Source organism: Acanthochromis polyacanthus, chromosome 5 (genome assembly GCF_021347895.1).
Source record: "Acanthochromis polyacanthus isolate Apoly-LR-REF ecotype Palm Island chromosome 5, KAUST_Apoly_ChrSc, whole genome shotgun sequence".
In the NCBI taxonomy this organism is placed as follows: Eukaryota; Metazoa; Chordata; class Actinopteri; family Pomacentridae; genus Acanthochromis; species Acanthochromis polyacanthus.
The window spans coordinates 9,292,322-9,314,992 of NC_067117.1; the positions used below are offsets into that span (position 1 = coordinate 9,292,322).

A 22,671-nucleotide genomic window follows, 5' to 3' on the forward strand; every position below is an offset into this window, starting at 1 on the left:
CCCCCATGCTCACCTGACCTGAATCCAATAGAACACCTTTGGAACATTATGTTTTGTTCCATCCAACACCATCAGGTTGCTCCTCAGACTGTCCAGGAGCTCAGCGATGCCCTGGTCCGGTTCTGGTAGGAGATACCCCAGGACACCATCTGTCGTCTCATTCAGAGCTTGTCCCAGCATCGTCAGTCATGCATACAAGCACATGGAGGCCTTACAAACTACTGAATACCATTTTGAGTTGCTGCCAAGGAATTTCAGCAAGATGGACTAGCCTGCCACATCAGTTTTTCACTTTGATTTTGGGGTGTGTTGAATTTCGCCCTCCTGGGGGGTTGATAATTTTCATTCCCATCAAACAATGTGGCACTTTTCATTCCTAGCACATTATCCAGTCCATATCAATGTGAATATATATATATATATATATATATATATATATGTATATAACAACAGAACCTTAATCTTAGTTGGAATCACTTTCTTTAATCAGCTTTACAGTAATGGTAGGCTGGTTTGTTGAGTCGGTATGTCCAAGTGACATTAGCTATCGTACTTCATACCTTCAGACAGAGATGGAGATCATTAGCAGAGAGGATTGGATCCTGTGGAGTCACAGGTACACGCTGCTTCTATCCTATTTATGTGTATTCACATGTTGGCAGTGGCTCTCACCAACCTATTGTGACAAGGTCGTGGCCTGCTGTTTCCAAGCGCACAGTTGTGTCTGGTACTAATCCCATCTGTATCATCACGCATGATATTAGCAACTGGACACCTTGCTCATTATATTAGACTCACCTGAGTGTGCCCACTATTTTGCTTTTATCTGCTGCTAGGGTACTTTGTCTGTAAATCTCCTTTGCTAAATCCAAACAACAGGCAACAAATGTGCAGACAAACTGTATTTTGTATTGTGCCAACCTCTGTTTGTTAACTTATCTTTCAGTGTGCCAAGGTTTCTGTTAGATACCTGCAATGAAGCATTGTCTAGCTGACAGAGAAATAAACACTATTCTATGACATTTTAACTGCATAACAACAGCAATGTAGCTTAATTATCTTCTACCTAGAAAGATGCACTCACAGCCACAGCAATAGCCACAGTAATATTTTACCCTAACTAAAGGAATTCTTAACAATGTAGCTGCTTGCTCTTGGCTGAGGTCGTGTTCGATTCACCTCATGCTGATGATTTTAGATTTTTCTAGACCTTTTACATGCAACAATTCACCGTATGATTAAAAACACAGATGAACCATTTTAGGGATGGCATGACAAAACCACTCATTGTATGATCTCATAGTTTGTTTGATAGACTGACAATGGAGTAATCAGCCCTGCCATCAGTGCCGATTTTATAATCCGAATATCCCAGGTGTCTCCAGGCGCTGCTGCATTACGGCTCCATCTCATAGGGGAATTATTTCTAGTGATAATACTGCATGGCGCAGATGATGGCGACAAACTATGGCGCTGCAGCGTTTAACCGAATGCAAAACTATGGTGCTTTGATTCCAGGTCTCCCCCTGAGTGAGTGGGTGGTGATAAAGGGCAGCCGCGAGGCAGAGGTTTACTTCTGATAGGAATATTAATGATGGAGCTTATTTAGATTCAGCACGTGAGGAGGTGATCGATGCGTGACATGCTGGATCTCTGATGTCACAGATTAAAAATGAAGGCACGCTTGTGAATCACTGCTGACAGACCAATAGTGGGGTTTTTTATGGTGTATTGTGATGTTAGTGGGCAGATTGTGAGAAACCAGTGAGTAAAAGGAAAAGGCCTTCAATATTCAACTGTATGCTGCTCTGGTGTGAAAAAATCCGATCCTGTTAGCAAATATCACTTGAGTGGTTTATTTGCCTGTGTGTTAGACTTCTATTGATGTCCAGAAACTATTAAAGAAACAGTGAGCCATACTATTGCAGTGGGTGACATGTCACTTTACTAAAATGAATGTGTATGTTTTTTAGAAGTCCTGACTCAATCGCCAGAGAACAAGCAAGAAATCTATTAAACACAAATGTAGTGCTGTAGTGCCCAATTCTTTAGAGAAATGACTTAACCTGGCCCTCAATCTGAAACTACCTGTGTGATCTGTTTTGAAATATTTCATTTTTCCGTAGGAACAAATGCACTGAGTGTCTCAGATAGAATAGAGAAGCCAGAAATAAGCTGTGAACACCAACATTTTTTTTTTAATATCAAGAAATTTGTGCAGTCCACTGGCTACAGACAGAATTATCATAATTCATTAAATTGCACTCTGCCTCCTTAACTTACACTTTCCTGAACCAGGTGCACATGTAAAGGGAGAGGGCAGGAAGAATGGAGTCAGTTCATCAAAGCAAAGCATTACGAGACAACAGGCGGAGAGGAATGTATCGGCGAGATAGAGTGACTGCATAGGAGAGGTCACTTACTGTAGAACGAGGGAGAACAAGCGGTGAGGCGGTGAGATAGCAGCAGCAGCTCCCCAGCTCAGCCCATCCTCCCAGTGACAAAGCAGCGTTACGTTCTGCCTCTCCGCTTTGTCGTCAGAGCAGCCCCAGCCTCCCACCCGCGCACAACTCCTCACCGCTTTGCACCAGAAAGGAGCAGTCTCTTCTCTCCCTCTATCTTTCATATCCTCTACCTCTCTCTCTCTATCTCTCTTTCCCTCTCTTTCTGTCAGCTGGTGTGTCCTCACAATGAGGTTAGGAGCACCAGTAGCAGCAGTAGATAGAGACAGCAGAGGCACAGTTACTGCAGCAGCCAGGAGAGGCTGTCCTTCAGCCGTGCACCATCTACCGCTGCATTCACCTCTGCCCTGAGAAACGCAACGCTCATCCCTGTGCTCTCTTTCTGTGTCTCTCCTCGCTCCTCCCTCACCTTCTATGCTCTTTGAATTCGTCCCTCTCTCTCTCTCTCCCTCCCTTTCCCTCTCTCTCTCTCTCTCTGTAGCAGTGATGGGGAAGACCACCATGTAGAGACAGAGAGGCAGCGGAGGCAACAGCAGAATAGCAGCAATGGGAAGCCACACATGGAGCGGGTCTGGACTGCAGCCGTGGTGAGCCTGAGACCAACAGGACTTGGAACCACTCTCATTGCCCTTCTCAGGACCTGACCACTGGGGCTGTCCAACGCTTACCTGGATGCTCCCCACTTGTGTTTTCACGTCCCCTCCTCTCCTCCTTCTCTGCTGTTCTCTCTCCTCTTCTTCTGTTTCTTCTCTTTGATGGTTTTTTGGTCTGCTGAAATCTGTCTCTCCTGAAACGGAGAAGCTGCTCATCAATTTATTGCCCTCGGATTTTTTCCCCTTTTTAATCTCTCTATCTGCTTACTTTACCTGCAAGAGGTATTCTTTTTTCTCCCCTCTTTTTTTGGTTGTTGTTGCCTGCTTGATACGTATTTTGGATTTTTATTTTTATTTTGGATGAGACTGAGCTGAGCTGTTGTGCAAGCTTTTTTGTCTGATCTATAAGCAATAACAAAAACTAATATAAGTGAGTTGACTAGCTGACAACATGGGGGACATGTCCAACAGCGATTTTTATGCCAAGAACCAAAGAAACGAGGGCAGCCATGCGGCAGCCTTCGGCTGCTCGGTCATGGAGCTGCGCTCGTTGATGGAGCTGCGTGGCACAGAGGCGGTGGTCAAGCTCCAGGAGGACTACGGAGGAGTGGAAGGACTGTGCAAACGACTGAAAACCTCACCCACAGAAGGTGAGTCCTCATGCTTGTCTATTTATCTGCGTGGGTGTGTATGTGAGAATGCATGCACTGGTGTGTCTTGTATGAAGAATCCTGAGGAATGTGTCTTCTATTTCTACTGAACATGCAGTTGATTGTAGATTTTCACTGTATTTTCTGTTGGTTTGTGTATTTACTTTGGCCACATACTTTTTTTAATCATTAAAGTCAATGTTAAAAGTGCAGACATGCAGAAACCTCGTAAAGCACCTGGAGAAATGCGTAAGCACAGCATCAGAATAGCACACAGGGGAGGGGAGTCCCGTTTGAGGGGACTAATGAAAATTCTTCACAGCCAGCTAGCGTTAGACCTGTTTAGTATGCACAGAAATCTCCCTGGACAGTTTAGCCTGCCTCAATCCCCCTCCCCCGCAAAAGCATCCCACCCTCCCTTGTCATCTTCCTGTTCAGCCAATCAGCCGTAGCCTGATTAAGGAGCAGGTCGCTGGAGCAGCATGGTAAAGGTTTTGGCCACGTGGGATGTGCTGTGACGTCTGCAGATGTGGACTGGGTATGAGTGGAATGAGATAGCAACAACAAAAAAAAACCCAACAAATAGCTACCTAGAAATGTTTTGTATTGCTTCTTTTCAATTTTACATCTAGGAAAAAAAGGTACATTTTTACTTCACACAGGTAGAATACTAAATATCTGCTTCTACTTTTTTATCCTAAGGGGCATGGGTTTATGAATATATTATAGCATCTTTTTTTAAAGATGTAACAAATGCATAACAACATATGCTGTGGTGATGGCAGCCCAGTCACCTACTGCTCCATCCCTTTTTCTATACATTTTTAATACCTTAGCTTGCTCATAATATCCTCTTTAAACTCTTCAAATATGCACACGATTTAAATGCCCAACTTGTTCTCCGTCTACATATTGCATTAAGACTGGATTTTCTCTTGCATCAAGGATGCAAAATGGACCTCTCTGGTAGCTACACCTGTGCACTGAATATTTATAACAGTGTAGAAATCGTCCACCACCCCTGACGTTGGGATCATTGATAAGTATGCATCACCAGTGTGACATCAGAGGTACCCTGTAACCTTATAGGTTGGTAGTCATAGAAGATAGTGTTTCCTGATCTTCTAATGCCAGTCCAGCCACTTCTAGGTCAGCTCCTGGCAAAGCCTACGGCAAGAAAAAGCTAAATTAGATCACAGAATCTTCAACATTACAGAGTTCAATAAAGAGAAAATCAAAATAGGATGGAATAGGAGAAATGCGCAGATGAGCACTGACTCAGATAGAACACTGGTTGTTGCTTTTCGGTTTCTCGTGCTGTACACCTGCAGAATGTAGTTACCTATGTGTTCCCTTGTAGGTGACAGTGGGGTGAAGAGCTAGCGTTTCCCTTGGGCAGCCAGCAGGTGAATGGCGTGAGTCATTCAGGGGCCAGATGGGTTGTCAGGCTACAGCTTAATTTCCAAGAAAGGACTGAGCTTCTTGGTGTGTGACCTGTGCCTTTTGAGATTCAAGGAAAGAGAAAATCAGTGGGTGCTGGCTGTACAATGGCTTCCTCAAGAGACAGTAGGGAGCCACAACACATAGATCCTCCTGGTTAGGGAGTAAGGAATTGTCAAATAGCACTCAGGGCAGCGCTGCTCCTCCAGGGCTGGGAGGATGGAGAGGAGCTCAGGGCATTGACAGTCTTTGATGCTGTGAGAAAGGCAGAGTGGGAGGATACTTAGGCAGACCCTGCGAGAAAGGAGAAGTAAAAATAGACAGATGTGAAAACCACATTATATACCAAGAGCCTGTTCACAGTTTAGATGTGACTGCACATTTGGATAAAGCACCATAATACTGGGAATGTGAAGCAGCGAATGTTTTAAAATATGCAAGATTATGCAAAATTTTATGTAACATTACCAGTTTTTTAGCTGCATTTCTAATACTGGCAGACAGGTGAAACAGTGACTATTGCTCATCACTTAATTTCCAACATCAGTGTCAAACAATGCCTGCAGTGTTCCAGTGATACTGAAATGAAACTGAATTTGAAGTAGCAATAAAATTATCATAACAGACATAAAATTATAATTTCATTTTCCCATTCTCATAAGAATCCTGATTAGATGCACGAATGATACATTTTATCAGTGCGCTAAACACTAACCCTGGATCACAGCCTGCAGCTTTGTAATGAAACTAAAATTATAGTAATTAAACTTATGAAATATAAACAGGAATATTGTAATGATTAACGTGCTTTCTGTTATGAGAAATCCGATTTGCTCTGCCAAACGTTTTACCGGCACTGTCTGCACAGTATCACTATCTAATTATCTTAGCACGTTACATTATCGCAGAATTAATCTACTTCAGGTATAATTAATAATTACAAAATGCATCTTATTTAAAATCTTTAAAATTCTTAGATAAAACTAATGAAATATGTGGTGCCATTAGAATTTCTTAAACCAATTTTGGCCCTATAAAATTATTTTATTTGCCATCACAGTGTAAAATATTGGTTCTTCCTGGTTAATACATCCAATGAGTACATGTATAATGAAAACAATAAAAGAAATGAAGCAAATGACTGACACAATCCAAATAAGATACTCTGTTGACTGCATTACTCAACACACCCCCATCTCAAGTCTGTGCACGATTAATTATTGCCACATATGTAATACTAGATTTACCAGAATGCATTATGTATTTGCCCAATTCTCTGTTTAGCTAAATGATGTTCTTCCATATTATATTTACTTAATCAGTTTTCAGTAGGTTAGTTAATTTCTTCTTTATGTTATGATTTATTTTTGAAATAAATTATTTTCCCTCACAGAAACAATGACTGACTGGAAAATCTGCAACGGTATCTCATCCCATTTGCATTAGCTGTTTTTATGTTCGTGTCACATCAGTCCCCCTGTGTGCCGTGTGGTTACTCCACAGAACATATGTTACCTCAGAAATATGATCGTTGTAATTATCCTTTAAGGTACTCTGTAATACTTGCTGTCATCATGTGTAGTGTGTGTAATGTGTATAGGTCCCAGGGGCCGGCATCTGATGGTGAGAGGCCCTGAACACGCTTGACCTATTAGCCCCTTTATAATGTAGCTTATACCGGCCCTTTCACATGACACTGGCAGTTCATGAAAAGCCGTCCCACATTGTGCAGCATAAATGCATAATGGCTCTCTAAGCATAGAAATGCAGCCGGTGAAGAGGTTTCACTCGTGACACTTGCACAGTTTCAAAGAAAGGGAGCTAAAAAGGACCACAATTAGATGTTTTAGAGCCTGTTTATTGATGTTACACATTATGCGCACACATGAAACGGTACATACAGTAGCCCTGTTTGTTGTATGTAGAGCATCTTTCCTGGATTGTTGTGTTCTCACCCTTCAGTTGTCTCAGTAGCCTGGTTGCGTGTACTACATACCAGCACCCAGGATGTACTTAATGTTGCATTGTATGGGGCTGGGGTGAAGGGCTAGCGTTTCCTTCAGGCAGCCAGCAGGTGAACGGCATGAGTCATTCAGAGGCCATATGGGATGTCAGGCTACAGCTTGGTTTCCGATACGAAATGGCACAAAGCTGCTCAGTATACGACCCGCTTCTCCTGAGACGGAACAAGAGACGTTGGGTGGGTGTTGACAGTACAACTATTTTCTCTAGAGAGCGCTGCAGCACGTCGGTAGGTCTCCCCTGGGAAAGGAGAAAGGAATTGTGAGAGAGCGCTCAGCCATTCCTTGATGGAGAGGTGCTCAAGGCATCGATAGCCTTTGATGTTGCGTGGGAGGGTAGGAGGGTTTTTACCCAGACGTTAGCAGGAAAAGAGAGGTACATACAGATGTGTGCAGAGCTGACATATACAAAGAGATGGCCACCTTTACAAAACTACAGTGGTAACATTTTATGGCAATTTATGCAGCTGCCTTTGGAATGAAGCAGTATTTTTTTTTTAATGCATGTTACTTGTTTGCGTTAAATGTATATGATGCTGCTTTGTAATTTTTTGTTGTACATAGTATGGTTTATAGTATTATCATGAAGAGCAGAACACCCACCAGCAGCCCTAAAAGGTTTCTACTTCGCCGCCTGTAGAGCTGAATGTCAGAATGGCTTTAGTCGCCTAGATGATGGGATGTGGAGCTACTATATCTTGTGTATGCTGAAGAGAGATAGTACTAAATACTAATTAATGCAGTAGGAACTTTGAAAAAGCAAAAGGGTTTCAATGCGGTTTAATAACTTATATTCAGTCAGTGAATGACTATTTTATTTCCAAACAAATGAGATTCCTCAATTTCAATATCTTCACTGTCACCTTTTATCCTTCTAATACTTTTCTTTGCCCTTTACAATATCAGCACACCTCATTTCAGTATCCCAACTGCCTATGTCCTTCTGTCTCTCTCTGGTCTTTACTTCATTACGTCTTCCAGCACATTCACAAACCACCTTCACCACCTGCAAGTCTCCTTCAACATCACCTCTCCACCACCTCCAGAGACAGCTTTGCACCTGTTTCTGATGAAGTCCAAACCAGATTTACTGACACAAATCTACATCTAGTCATCTGCATAGTGACTAAACTGGCGATGGTGGGGCTGCCTAATAATAACAGCTCCACCTCTTTTATCACATCCACCTTTTTGGCTCTCTTGTTCACCTCACAGAAAGTTGATGGAGCTATTTTAGGCTTGTATGGCTCTGACATGAAAATCAAACTAATTCTGCGTAGACAACAGCAGGTTGTTCAAATGTGGATGTGAAAGCCCTTTAGTTTCATAACCATTATTAAACATCACAAAATAAATATCAGGATTCAATTAAAGGTCAAAGGCACACGTCTGTGGACATAAGATGGTATAACGCAAAGATCTCGTTTATTTATTTATAAAATATGCAACCAGAATGCTTTCATTGCTGATGGCAAACTATGCTGTGTAGAAACCATGATTTCAAGTTTCAGATTATGGAGAAGTTTCTGATCAGGGGTTTTCATCTTTAACAGCAAAATATTTTTTTAAACCGATGTAGTTCACTGACAGAGTTCCGCTTGCTGTTTCCCCACTCCATTGCTATGCTATGCTAACTAGCTAAGCTAAGCTAAGCTAAGCTAAGCTAACTAGCTATTTGGTGCCTACATATTGTAAAACAGTGCAAGTTGCATTGACAGCATCATCTGACTCACTGGAAGGAAGCACATATTCCCAACATGTCCAAATGCTTCTGTGAAGTGAACTTTACAACACAGTAGAGGACATTAGAATATGTATAGCCAACAAAATATTCGATTAATTAAACGATGCATTTTTGACATTGTTTTAAAGAAGAATGATGAGGTAAGCTGACAGGATCCGTTCTTAAGGTTTGTTACTGAATACATCTCAGAAACCTGTGTTTATGAAGCTATCCTCAATACCGTGCATCTTCATGGTGGAAATTCCAGATCTTCTTATTGTGTGTTTGCAGCTCTGTGGTAAACATTTCCTCCTTAAAATCTTCCTGCTTCCTATGTGTACAGCCCTCCCCTCCTCCCCTCCCTCCCTCCTGCTCCCCCTCCAGGCCTCCTTCTCATCAACCCTCCACCTGCCCTTTATCTCCCATCCATCCCTCCCTCTCTCGCCACACCTCACCTCTCCTCCTTCCTCTCTTATTCTCTCCTCTGCTCCCATTTCTATTTCAGTGCGCTGGTCGTTCGCTGGTATCCCAGTGGGCCGATGTGCAGCGTAGCCTAAATAGACCTGCTCTACATCTATAACCTTCATCATCTCCCCCTTCTACTCTAACAATGTAATGGTGCTGGAAAAGTAGCACACCATTTTTAAACTTCGGTTTGTCTCCCAGCTATTAAAATATATATTTTAACCAGAATACATTCCAGATATTGCTCTTGTTGACATAGAGACAAACTACAGCTAATCTGGCTTCAAGCTGATCCGCCTCCAGTAATAGTGAGAGCACTGTGGGCTTCGATAAGTGGGAAAAAATGTCTCGCAGGAATGCAGGTGTCTATCTGACTGAGAAAAGATCCCAGAGGGGGAAATGTTCCTGCACTGCCTTTAGCGGCCGTTATGACAGTAGTGGATGGTGGCCAAATAATATACCACACACACAGTGCTTGTTTTTCTTGAGGGACGACGTTGGTGGTGGTTCTTGTGTAAACAATCCAATCCCTGCGGTGAAACTTATTTATCAGAATGTGATATGAAACCATCATCAGATTCTAAATGCCTCCACACACACAGACACATGACGATGTCTCGCACATATTGTGTATCTGTTGATCGGGAACAAGGTGCATTTGCATCCATTTTTTGCTTTGGTGACATTGCATTGATGTCAAGGACACAGACATGTGTTTGGCAGACAGAATGAGATGGGAGGTTGAACACTGGGGAGAAGCAAGATGGAATAAAAGGAGGGATTGTGAAGAAATGTGTTTTCCTGCCAGGTTATTTCTTCGTGCCCTTACAATAATGCCAAGGATCAGCTGTGTGTACAGATGCTGTTTCCCTCTGTAATATCAAAACACTGCTGTGCTGCTCCTCCCATTCATCCTACTGTACACCTTTTCCTCCATATGTTCTATGCTGTTACCATGATGAGAAATTCATGGATTCTCCGCACAAATCAGGAAACCGTTTGCCCCACTCATCCCTCACCTTCCTCTCCTCCCTCTTTTCCTTCTTACTACAGACTTTACTTGCTCTCTTATTTCATCTTCTTTATTTCTTCATCATTCAAGTGTGTTTTCTATTTGTTTCCCTTCTAATCTGTTTTTTTCCCTCCTTGTGAAATAACATCCACATTTCCAGTCTGACATTTCTGCACTCCCTCCTCTTTTCATCTTAACCCCGTTTTTCCTTCTCCTCCATTCTGCTCATCCCTCATCGCACCTCTCCTCCTTGCTCCCTTTATTTTTTTTTTTTACTCCATCCCTCCCTCCATCCCTGATGATCATACTAATCACGTCCTCCAGTCGCAGCACCACGAGCGCGTTCCCCTCTGACGCAGTCTATTTAATCTCTGTCCCACAAGGGATCTCTCACATGGAGCTGCCGTCTCTTTAATAAGGACAATTTCTCCTGCTCTGCAACTCCTCTGCTCCTCCTCTCGTCCTCTTGCATCCACCCTCCCCTCTCGCTCCCTCCCCTAGAGTTCTGTAAAAGGGCTAGAAGAGGTAGAAAAAGAGAGAGAGAATGAAATAGGAGGCAGTGGAGAAGGGAGACAGAGATGGCTCTCAGAGGACAGATTATAAATGATACACAGCCATTTTGCTCGGTGAGGAAGCAAAACCACACTGTGGGTAGACACACACACACACACACGCACACACACAGACATACGCACAGACACACACACACACATATATACATACACACATACATGCACATATATATATATTTATTGTATACACACAACAGTACTCACACAGGTGTTCTTCGACAGTGTAGTAGCAATGACCTTGAGGCAGACGGAAGCAGTATTGTGGCTCAGCGGTCAATCACTGCGTTGGCACTCTATATGCAATATTAACAAGATTTAGCTGGGACAGGAGTGTGCTGTCAGAACTAGGGGTTCAGCTAATATGTGATGTATTTGGTGTGTCTTTAAAAACAACTGATTTCACTCATTGTTTATATTTTGTCAATGCATTGTAGTTCAGCTAAAAGCACTAAGCATATAAAAACCGCTTACATTTTAGAGTGCAGCTGTAGAATAAGAATCTCTTTGGTGCATTGCCTCCTTCCTTTTTCTTTTTTGGCTTCCGGTGAAATGAATCATGCTCTACAGGTTTATCTTGTGTCATGGTTATGTAGTTGTTTCACCGTGTTTTTTTTAGTAGTCTGTGCAGATGCTACTTACTGTAGATGGAAAAATAAAAGTTAGTGGAGAGACGACCTGAAGCTAATGGGTACAAGCCAACAAACCTGATTACAATCAATCTGTTCAGTGTAGATAATCAGAGATTAATCAAACTCTATTCTGATTAGAAAGCATAGCAGTATTTGAAAAAGGACCATAAATGATGCCTTTAAACACTTGATTTCTCCTGCAGGACAATAGGAAAAATAATCTTTCAAAAATGACTTACTGTACTCACATTTGAATCTGCTAGCTGGACAGCCTACTGTAACATGAGAAGTCTGACTTACAAAAAATGATAACTGCTGCTTTTATGGCTTGATATAAGACGGAAAGCCATGAAAGCTTCAACTCGGTAACCCAAAAGAGTTATGTAGCTTCCTGCTTTTTTATTAGGCTGTAATAAGCCGCTAATAAAGTTAACTATTTGTATGTCTCATCGCAAAGCTGTGCACGCTTTTAATTCAGCGTGGATGAGCAGGTGAAGGAGAAACATGATAATGACTTGTGAATGTTTCCTCTGGGATGTGTTGTGAAGTGCAATCACTTCTCAAATACCTGCAATTTCATAAGTCTCGAGAGAAGCCCATTGCAGGCTGGTTTCCCAGGCAGGGATTAAACAGGGCCTCGGACTAAAACAGACTTTATATCTATTAGATATCCTCAGAAAATTATTCCTTTTTTTAATTAGACTGATTTCTTTTTTGAGAAACTGGTTTTAAATTTGTAATTTAAGGGAAAGTAGTTTACACCAGTGGTGATGCATGTCAATGGAAAATCAGTTGCACCATTGGGATTTATCTCATGACAAATATACCAGCTACATTATAATGGGGCTCTGATGAACCAGACATCTCATTTTAGTAAAGCAAGCAACAATAATGAAAACCATCAAACGGATGTCTTTGTTTGTGTCCTGTGCTTCATATTTAAAAATCGATGTATATAAGTTTCTCCAGTTAAATCCCAGTTTAAGAAGGACTGTCGGACAGTTAGATAGACAGATACTGAAGACACACACACACACACACATGCACAGATGCTGGACATGGCCAGCAGTGAAGTCAGCTGTCCCAAGAGATGCCTGACTGAATTAAGAGGACAGATGCCAAAAACCAGACTACTGGCCTGTTCCCATGGAGCCTGCTGCTGACTCAGAACCGTATACAGTACGTCTCTGTGTGTGTGTGTGTGTGTGTGTGTGTGTGTGTGTGTGTGTGTGTGTGTGTGTGTGTGTGTGTGTGTGTGTGTGTGTGTGTGTGTGTGTGTGTGTGTGTGTGTGTGTGTGTGAGTGCCTGCTATAGTGTACAAATGTGTATACAGTAAATATGAGCAAATATGTAAAACTAAGTGTGAGTGTCTCGATAGATTCCACGTCTGAAACTTGACTAATGGTAAATAAACCTAGTGCTAAATAAATATTTATGAACTGCATGGGTCTTTAAGGTAACCTTCCATTTTTCAGTTTGCAGTTCATTTGAAAACATCTTATTATGGCAGCTTTATTGCACAAATACTGACTACACAGGTTGCTGAATTTATTTACTGGCATGCTGATGACTCTGGTTTTCAAATATTTGGTGATTAATACTAAAACATTCTTATCAAGGCTATGAAATACATTTCCTTTTTATGTGTGTGATTCTCTGCTTGCTTTTCATAAGCGAAACCATTCATGTTTATTGGCCGTCTTTGATGCTTGATGAGAATTCTTGCTGAAGGCGCTTGAGGGACAGGTGATTGCTGATTTTTCAGACAAGTTCACCACCAGGCCAGTAGACCACACTCTTACTTTTTCTGGTCTGCATGAAAGTCTTCCCTTAAATAAGTGATTTACTCAAAAAATCCATGCCAGAACTTGACATCTCTAAATGCGTCTGTGTCCCAGGGTACCGTCATATATCTACATGCAGACTTGTCCTCTGAAATGTCCTGAATCTGAACTTGCTGGTGGAAGCCAGGAGTATGGATACCGAGTTGACAGGTGTGGCGATGCTTTTAGCTGGATATGCAGAGTCCGGGGCTATAACCGGCTTGTTTCCCTCCATGTCAGCTCTTTTTCCTGAGTTGACCTCTCTCCTCTCTTTTCTCCCGCTGTGGGGCAGAACAAGGGTGTTACCGCTGCTGCCAACACAGACAGACAGCATTTGCCTCTCAAGGGCATACAAACACATACAGTCTTGAACCAGATCCAGCCCTGCCTTGCTCAAGGGCACAGAGCAGCTGTCTCTCAACTTTGGGTTTATACCTACTGTAGAGAGAAATAATCCATAACAATCCAGACGAAGCTGAGAACCCGAGCAAAAACAGACATACGGAAAGTTGGAATTTTACCTTTTCTGAACCTTTAAAGTTTATCCTTCCGAGCGTTGCCCATTGGCATAAAGAAAACAGAAGCTGAGCCCTTTTTATTCTCGCCTGCGAGGATAGGAATCCTGCTACAGAGATAGTCACACCTACCCAAGGGCAGAGGATCAAAGCACCAAAATCAAACACTGCCTGATGTGCATACACATCATTTCAGCTACTTGTACTAATCCAGCCCTTCTATTGTGACAGCATCATTCAGCTCTTGCGCTTTTTTGTTTCCCAGTCAAGACATACCAGACAGGTCATGATTTACAGCAGCCTTCACTGGCTATTTTTTCTACGTTGCAATTTATTTTCATTGACATTAAGTCGTCAACATGGCACACCATAATTGTAATTCTCTAAACAGAACAAAACAGTTGGATTTATGGAATAATTTGAAAGGTAAAAACATCGAGCAATAATTCCAGCTATTTATGAAACCAAATGTGCAAATATTCAGAACCAAAAAGCTAAATATTTGTGCATTTTTTGTTTAGTATGTCTAATATTGGACTAATAGTAAGGCAGGAAATTATTTCAGCTTTAGATACGTGAACTTGTCATGGACATTTTTGACTGTTTTGGAGCAAACTGTTAAATAATCAAACAGCAGCCGAGAATTGATGATGAAAATCAGTCTTCAAAAATAAACTGTGCTACAAGTAATGTAATTTGTCTTCTACTGTGTAATAGATATTTCTTTCTCCTTTTAAGTACTTTAACAAATCGTTACAGTACCAAAATACAGCCCTACCATCAGTGACTAGCCTTACATTAGTGGTATGTGGAAAAATCTATTGTGCTGAATACAGTCCGAGAATATCTGTTTAATGTCAGGAACATTAAAGGACATGCATCCATTTGTGCAGCAGATGGAGCTTTTTGGACGGAGCTTCATGGGCTCAGTCGCATTACAGTTCAATCAGAACGCTACTGCATAGCACAGGGAGAGATCAATACTGTTTCAACTCTCTCTTCAGACTCAGTGAATGTGAGCTTCTGTTGCAACAGTGTGTGTTAGCGAAAAACGATTTGCTAAATACATTGTCATCATTATTATTATTGTTTACAGGTCACCATTTAAAAGCATAGTTTTACCTTTTTTCATTCCAATTGCAGTTTTCCCTCCCTAATCATGAGCACCTAAACCAAACGGTACATTTCCGCTGCAGTTCCAAGCAGACGGATAATAAGGGGCACATTAGAGTGTGTTGATTTCCCTTACCTGTCATGACTATTTCATGACTCTCTCTGGTAGTTTGAATTTTAATAGCTGTCCCTATTGTGTCCGGTGCTTATCTGAGCCCCTGGGCGAAACCAGAGACTGACACCCAGATGGGAGACAGCAGATAGACCACTGTCACTCTCCCTTTCAGCCTCTTGGCCCTGGATGCTCTCCCTTTTCACTCCCAGGGGGGAAGGGTTGCTGACTAGTGTGAGGGCGTGTGCACTGTGCTCGTGTGCAGTTAGAAATGTCTGTGCCCTTGTGGTCGGCTTAACCAACAGAGCCAGAATTGCAGACATTTTTAAGCAGCAATCTTTGAATTTTGAATTTTTCCATCACCATCTTATTACTTTACTTGGAAAGCATTTAAAATGATAAAGTAACTTGTGATTCTGACTATTATTTGTGGGTGGAAATGTGTAGTACGGCAATGTATAAGCTCTAAATCTACAGCATTGTTACAGATGCCAAAATCTGCTTATATTTCTGCAGTTATGCATTCGGCAGCTCCTATATGACTGCACTTATGGCAGCCTGGTTACACATGAGAGGAGCAGTGAATGACAGGTCCCTTCCATGTTTGCATGAATAAGAAACAGAAATTAAGAAGGAGGGGCTGGGTTGTCACAGCTTACTTGACAGCAAAAGATGTGTATTATTTATCACATTATTTTTACAAGGTAAATAAAAACTAATGCTAGTATTTTACACTGACTCTTAAAAAGAAATAACAAGAATTCGCTGAATTTATGCTGACTTATTGTTTAGCTGAATGCCATAAATAAATGACAGACAGACTAATGATGGATGGATGAGGAACAAAGATGGATGCATGATTGATTGATTGATTGACTGAATGAATGAATGGTTGAACAGTCTGGAATTACAGGATGAAGTTACTGACCCCATTACACTTTGCCCTTATCGCTAAGCAGTTGTGTCTCAACACGCTCGCACACTCTCACTATCTCTGTTCCCTTTCCTTCGCGCACACACAAACACACACACACACACACACACACACACACACACACACTCACTCACTCACTCACGCATACTTGACCACACACAGAGGCTGTAAACAGATGTCTCATTAATGTTGTGTCCACATGTAGGCCAGTCGGGCCAGCTAACATTACAATATTTGAGGCTCAGTTGGTGGAACAGATACACGAAGTGACTAATAAATTCAGTAAGAGACTCATATTTTTCCATTGTTGTTTCACTTTTGGTCACTCACGGCCGATTGACTAAGCATGCATACACACTGCGCCTCCACAATTACACCCAAATCAAAACAAAACAAAAAAATCCAAATCACAATTCTGAGGTTCAGTATTTTTAATAAGAAATACACTGACTTTCTGCAGTTCCAAGCTTACGTATTAATACAGCTTAGGTAGAAATTTAGAGGCTTGTATTTCTAAGAAATGCAAACATGGCGGTTGGTTTGCACTTTCATCTTACTGTTGGTTGCATATAAATCACTAATGCATCACGTTGCACAGAATTTAATTTTTTTTAAAACCTGGATACTGCAAATGATGAATTTTTAAATAGACCATAGAGTGACACTGATTAAGTATTACAATTTTAAGCTAATATTTGGTCAGGCTTGCTGACAGGCAGCATGTCACAGATGAGTAGTTTAGAGAAAGAAATTCAGAAATTCTCTCTATTTTTACAGCTTAGATAGTATTAACACCTGTAAGTTTTAAAGGTTAGAAGGTTTCATGAAACAACAAACTGCTAAAAAGTTACATCACAGAAACTGAAGAGTATTTGCGCTTTGTGTCAGAACATAATAACTTTCTTCAGTCTTTGAACCTTCTTTTAGACGTCAAGATTATTTTCCATCTCCATTCATTACTCCACGCTACATAAGCTCCCTTATAACATTTATGCTGATATATGCTGCAAAGTAGAAATGCTCAGTAATTATCACTTATCCTACAGAGTGAGTGGTATGTGTGTGTTTTAGTGTATGTGTGTGTGTGCTGGAGAGAGAGCTGTGAGCTGTGCTGTCTCACTCCACTCTGCCATTTCTCGCATGAGTCAGACTCATAGAGCACAGTGCCTGACAGCAAAACTCACCCACTTGTACAGCTGCCCCCACAGACTCACACACATGTACTGACACAAGCACAAACACACTCACACATACACACGCACACTTGCATATTTTATTTTCGGCATTGCAACATACATTTAATTTTGGTTGTTGCTCTAGCTTTTGGGCCTTTTAATAGGAAACACAAATTATATCACAAACCAAGTTTAGATGCAGCAGTCCTAACCTGAAATGCTTCATCGAAATCGTGTTTTCAGCAGTGACCACCGACTCTTACACCTAATTCAACTGGGGAGGATGTACATTACCTTCTTCATAAGTCTTAAAGCAACAGTTTGACATTTGGGGAAATGCAGAAACTTACTGAAGTTGCTTTTAGTTGCATGGCAACAGGTCCCAAAAATAGTCCAACATATAAGCCTCAATAAAACCTTCAATTAGCTGCTGTTAGGTGGATTTTGTTACCTTTGGAAAGAGCCAGGCTAGCTGTTTCTCCCCCTTTTTCCAGCCTTAGTTATGCCAACCAGCTGCTCACTCCAGCTCCATACTTCCTAGATAGAGTGTTCTCTAACTTTCAGCGAGACATCAAATGTATTTGCCTTTTCCCAAAACATCAAACCATTCCTTTGAGCATTTTTTCCTGTAAAATCAGCAATTGTAGCCCAAGCTCATCTCAGTGATCTGCTGACTGATTTACATAAAAAGTTTTTGCCATATGTGCATCTCTCACATCCGACTGGTCTGCCATTTTTCAGAAAAATGCTTTAACAGGTTGTAGCGTGGTGCCACATACAACCACACACACGCATGCACAGAGTGCTCTCATGACAGGAATGACACAGTGGCGGGAATTGCACCGTGTCGCTTTCTAGTCCATTGACTTTTAGATGCGTCTGTCCATAGGGGGTTAATAATAGAGCTGTGTGTATGTTGGTGAATGCCAGCATGCATTTGTGTTTGTGTGAGCCTCTGACTGCTCATAAAATGAAAGAATTTTCTCAGTGGTTTGTTTACATTCAGTGCAGTATGTCGGCTTGCATGTTTGGCCTGTGAGAATGCGACTGCTCAATGGTCTGTGCATAACAGTGCAAGATTGCTTACTACTCTGAGGACATGTCACATCAACCCCTCACAGAGAGCTTGCCGCCTGCTGTGGCCTCGTTCTCTGTGGATCTTGACAGGGTGTGGAGCCCGCAGACAATCAGTGCACACAAAATCCCACTAAGAGCCAAGGATGGAGGCCAGTCTGTAAAACTGGCAAGCCAAGCCAAAAAAAGATGATACGACAAAATGGTTCTTTACACGAGAATGTCCCTCCCTGGATAAAAGGCGCTGATTGGCATTACTTCTTCATTTAACAGTGGCTCTGTTGCTGGGTGCTCACAGAAATAACTGATGCAATTTCCTTATATTGTCCACTTTTGATGAAGCGTCTAAAAGCTAAACTTACATCCCGTGACTTGAAATTGATTCTTTCCAAACATTGCCCCACCTGGTTGTTTGAAGCAGTCTACCATAGATATACATGGACATGCATGTTGTTCTTTTATGTCCATGTGTATGATACATGGATAGAGTCTCTGGCATTCAAATACTGTGTATAAATAAATGTTCTTTTTGCTGGAAGCAGAGACAGTGGATCAGCAGATCTAAATTTACGTGTTTATATTGTCTCACTTTATTTTTTTTGTTATGTACTCTAAGCTTTGGTTTTCTCTCTATTTCTACTATTTAAAAAAAAAAAACCCTGAAAATAAATGTGCTGTGGAAAATGTACCACTAAATTAAAATCACTGTAAGGAAGCTATGCACCATTTGCATCATTGTTTGCACACATATCGGCATTTACAAGAAGACTAAATCACAGTCAACTTAATGGCCAAGTTACTTGACTCCCATTCCAGTAACTTTCATATGACTTCTGTACAGTTTTATTTACAACTGAATACATGCACAGTAATATACATATAGAAATACGGCTAAAACAAGGGCAATTTGTTGAGATGATCATTACTGAAAGATACAAAAAGGTATTTATTTCTTTTCTTGTCTTTGTATAAATCTTTCTGTTGTATGAATCTCAGTTCTGTCCCACTCACTCTCATTCATTTACCTTTCTTGTCCATACCATAGTGCTTTCTACAGCATTTTTACATCTGCACCTTCAAGACATGTTCCATGCATTCTGCCTTTGGACATGCCATACCAAACCTTCTGCTGTATGGCACAAAATGGTGTCATTATAATGGAGGTCATTCTCAAGGACACTGTGACACATTTCTCCATCAATCCTTTTTCTAATAAGAGCACGATAATTACCCACCTTTTAGCTGCTGATGGGTTATTATTCATAGAGTTACTCCACATCCAGCCTACTCTCATTCTCTTGTTTCAGTCCCCGTCTCTCTCTCTCTGCTTCTCACTCTCTTTTTCTCTGACTCACACTTCAGCCCTCTCTGTCTCCCCTCTTTATTCCCCTCTCTCTCCTCTCTCTCTTTAAAATGGTGAAAGCTCAGAATAAATGTTGAAGCTATTGATTTGCTGCAGAAGAAAAGCATCAATACTTTGCGTCGTTATGATGATGATGATCATCATCATCATCGCAGAACCCTGTTGCCATGGCAACTTGTCTTGGACACTGTAGCGTGCCGTAATGCGAAGGGCAAAAAAAGTTGAGACAAGCAGGTGTAAAATCGGGGGGGGGGGGGGGGGGGGGGGGGTTCAGCTGGGACCCAGCAGGATGCTTTAAATATCACATTCCTCACTTCATTCTGTGATTTTTAAAAAAAATTGATGCAAATTACTTCCTGCACCGCTGTGACGTAGCAAGGACATTTAGAGGTCATGACGTCATTTTTAATTCTTTGCTGTCTTTTCTTTGCTGGAGCATCACTGTGCTCACATGTACGCTTAACTGCATCCTCTTGGACACAAAATTCATGTACAGATCGCACACAAACAGACACACTCTGACTTACATATTCACACATTCTCTAAGGTTCAGAGTCGCGGGTATTTCCACTCAACGAGTGGGATGCATAGCGTTTCCATGGAGATCTATTTTTAGCCACTGACAAAAAAGGGCAACTGTTAAAATATGCCATCATGTTCCCTCTGACTGAAAATAAAAATCCCATTTCAGCTCATGCAGAAAGGATGGTATAAAGTTTCCATTTTTTCTTCTTCTTTGCTTTCATGTTCCTGTCTTGTCTGTTTGGAAACATGAAGTTAGGTAGGTACAATTTGTCAAAGCAGATTTGGATCAGAGATCCTGTAGCATTTGACAGATCAGTGCATTAGTATACATTAATAATAGAGGAGAGAAATACAAAGTTTTATTTTCAAGAATGTATGCAACTCTTTGGTCGTAAATAATATTTTTTGTTGTTTGGCATTTGACTAATAAATAATTTAACTGAATAAGATACCTGCTATCCATCCAGCTGCTCTCAATATTTCTTATAGCAGTCATCTTCATCATTGGACTTTTAATGGAACAATATATTATTCTAAAAACATTAGAGTAAGACAGAAGAGCATTAGATTGGCCTCAATGCCAAACTTTGTGAGCAGACAGTAGAGAGGCTTCTTTTAGAGCTAGTTTGTCTATTAAATTACAAATGCTGAGGCAGCTTATCTTGGCCCTGAACCCAGAAAGTCAAAGAAGCCAGTATTGATAATTTATGATACAGTCCTGTTCATGAATATAAAACAATCAGGTTTATCAAGGGCTTTTAGAATGATAAAAGTAGTCACTGAATGCAAACATCTGAGCACAGTATGCTGCATTATTGGCTGGTATTCTGTAGAAAGTGACTCAAAACATGACTCATCTCATATGTCACAGACACATAATTCATTTCAAAAGTGGCTTTTACCCTTCAAATCTTATAGTCACAATGATCTTTACTGAAAGAGATTATCCATCATACCTGACATTTCTTATTTATTCCCATCATTGATCGTGGACATCGAGCATACATAGTTGACATATATAGCACTTTACACCACACAGAGGAAAACAAGAAAGCAAATAAGGGAGGTATGAATAAGCAACTGGACCAAGCAGGGAAGTCCAGTTACTGAAGTTGTTTATTACCATGACCTGGATGACTGGGAATCTATGCAGACAACAGTCACATGGTCATACATGGCACATGGAGATAGAACAGACCTACAAAGATATCAGCAGTAAAATGTGAGCTACCTAACTGTGGCACAGTTAAAAGGCTAATGACTCAAAGCCTCGAATAGTAGATGGAAGAGAGCTCCACATTTCTGGAGCAGCTTTAGCGATAGCACAGGTTAACACTTTGCAGATAAACAGCAGGATTTTGCATTTAATTTTATAGCAAACAGGAAACCAGTGAAGAGAGACTTAAAGTAATGGAGTGTTGCAGCCATAGCAGAGGAGACTAAAGTATAAAGAGTTAAAGTTATCAAGACAAGATAGTAAGAAATATATTTTTTTAAGTTAGAGGCACAGATCACACAATGGAGATTTCACCGAAAATTGATTTAAGTGCCTGAATATTTTGTCATTAGTACTCCAATGATGAATCAAAATGAAATTATATTTTTTTTTAGATGCAGTTTACAAAAAAGGGGCAATGTGTCCAGATCAAGTTTAGTCATTCTAGATTCTAAGGTCTTCATAGAAGCTCTGAGAAAGGTTTCAGCCATCTGTTTTTTTCTTCTTCATGTTTTGTCAACTGTTATTGAAGTCAGTGAGTTTGTGGTGTTCCGGCTTCACTATTTGGTAATGAACTGTCGCACAAAAGCTTCTTTTGCAATCAGCCCTAATCCTTTCTGAGAATGCTGTGACTCATCTGTGTATCACCAGAGTTTTTCTGCCCTCTCACTGCCTCCTCAAAATCCATTGCCAGAGCAGTTAGGTGGGCTGACAGTATTTAGCCTGCAATATTTCATAATCTGGCAAATGAATCTTTTTCAGTAAGCAGTATTCGCAATCAGTGATCCAGGAAGGAATGATAACATAGCAGAGGCTTTTCCTGGAAGCCCTGAGTATTTAATGATTAGAGGGATTGATTCTAGCATAGCTCGCATCTCGTGGGCATTTAAAGAGAATGTATTTTAGATATTTAACAAGGTTAAAAGTCATTCTGAACCCAAGCACCATTATAGAGAGTATGTTGAAATTTAATGTGAAATGATCGCTGCCCTTGTGCAGAATGGTGTTTTTTGCGTGCTATAACTAGCCCCTGCATGCCTAGAATATGTATCTGCTGTTTTGACCTCTGTATAGAAGGAAAACTGTGTTCGATATTCTTGTAAAGTAGCTAAAAGGATGGAGAAGATTCTACAAAAGCTAAATGTGAATATGCATAAATATGTGCGTCCATGCATGTGAATTCATATACATTGTGCGGCTGCCTTTGTTTGCTTGCGTGTATGTGTATATACAGCCAAATGGGGCAGGATAACA

General features: G+C 41.0%; 1 protein-coding gene across 1 annotated transcript in view; it reads left to right on the forward strand.

Moving 5' to 3' along the window:
• atp2b2 (ATPase plasma membrane Ca2+ transporting 2) overlaps positions 1 to 22,671 on the forward strand; it is an 88,082-nt gene that overhangs the window by 14,392 nt on the left and 51,019 nt on the right. Inside the window, 1 exon segment of the mRNA XM_022206991.2 lies at positions 2,944 to 3,705. Coding sequence (XP_022062683.2) covers positions 3,507 to 3,705 — 199 coding nt within the window. The 5' untranslated portion in view covers positions 2,944 to 3,506.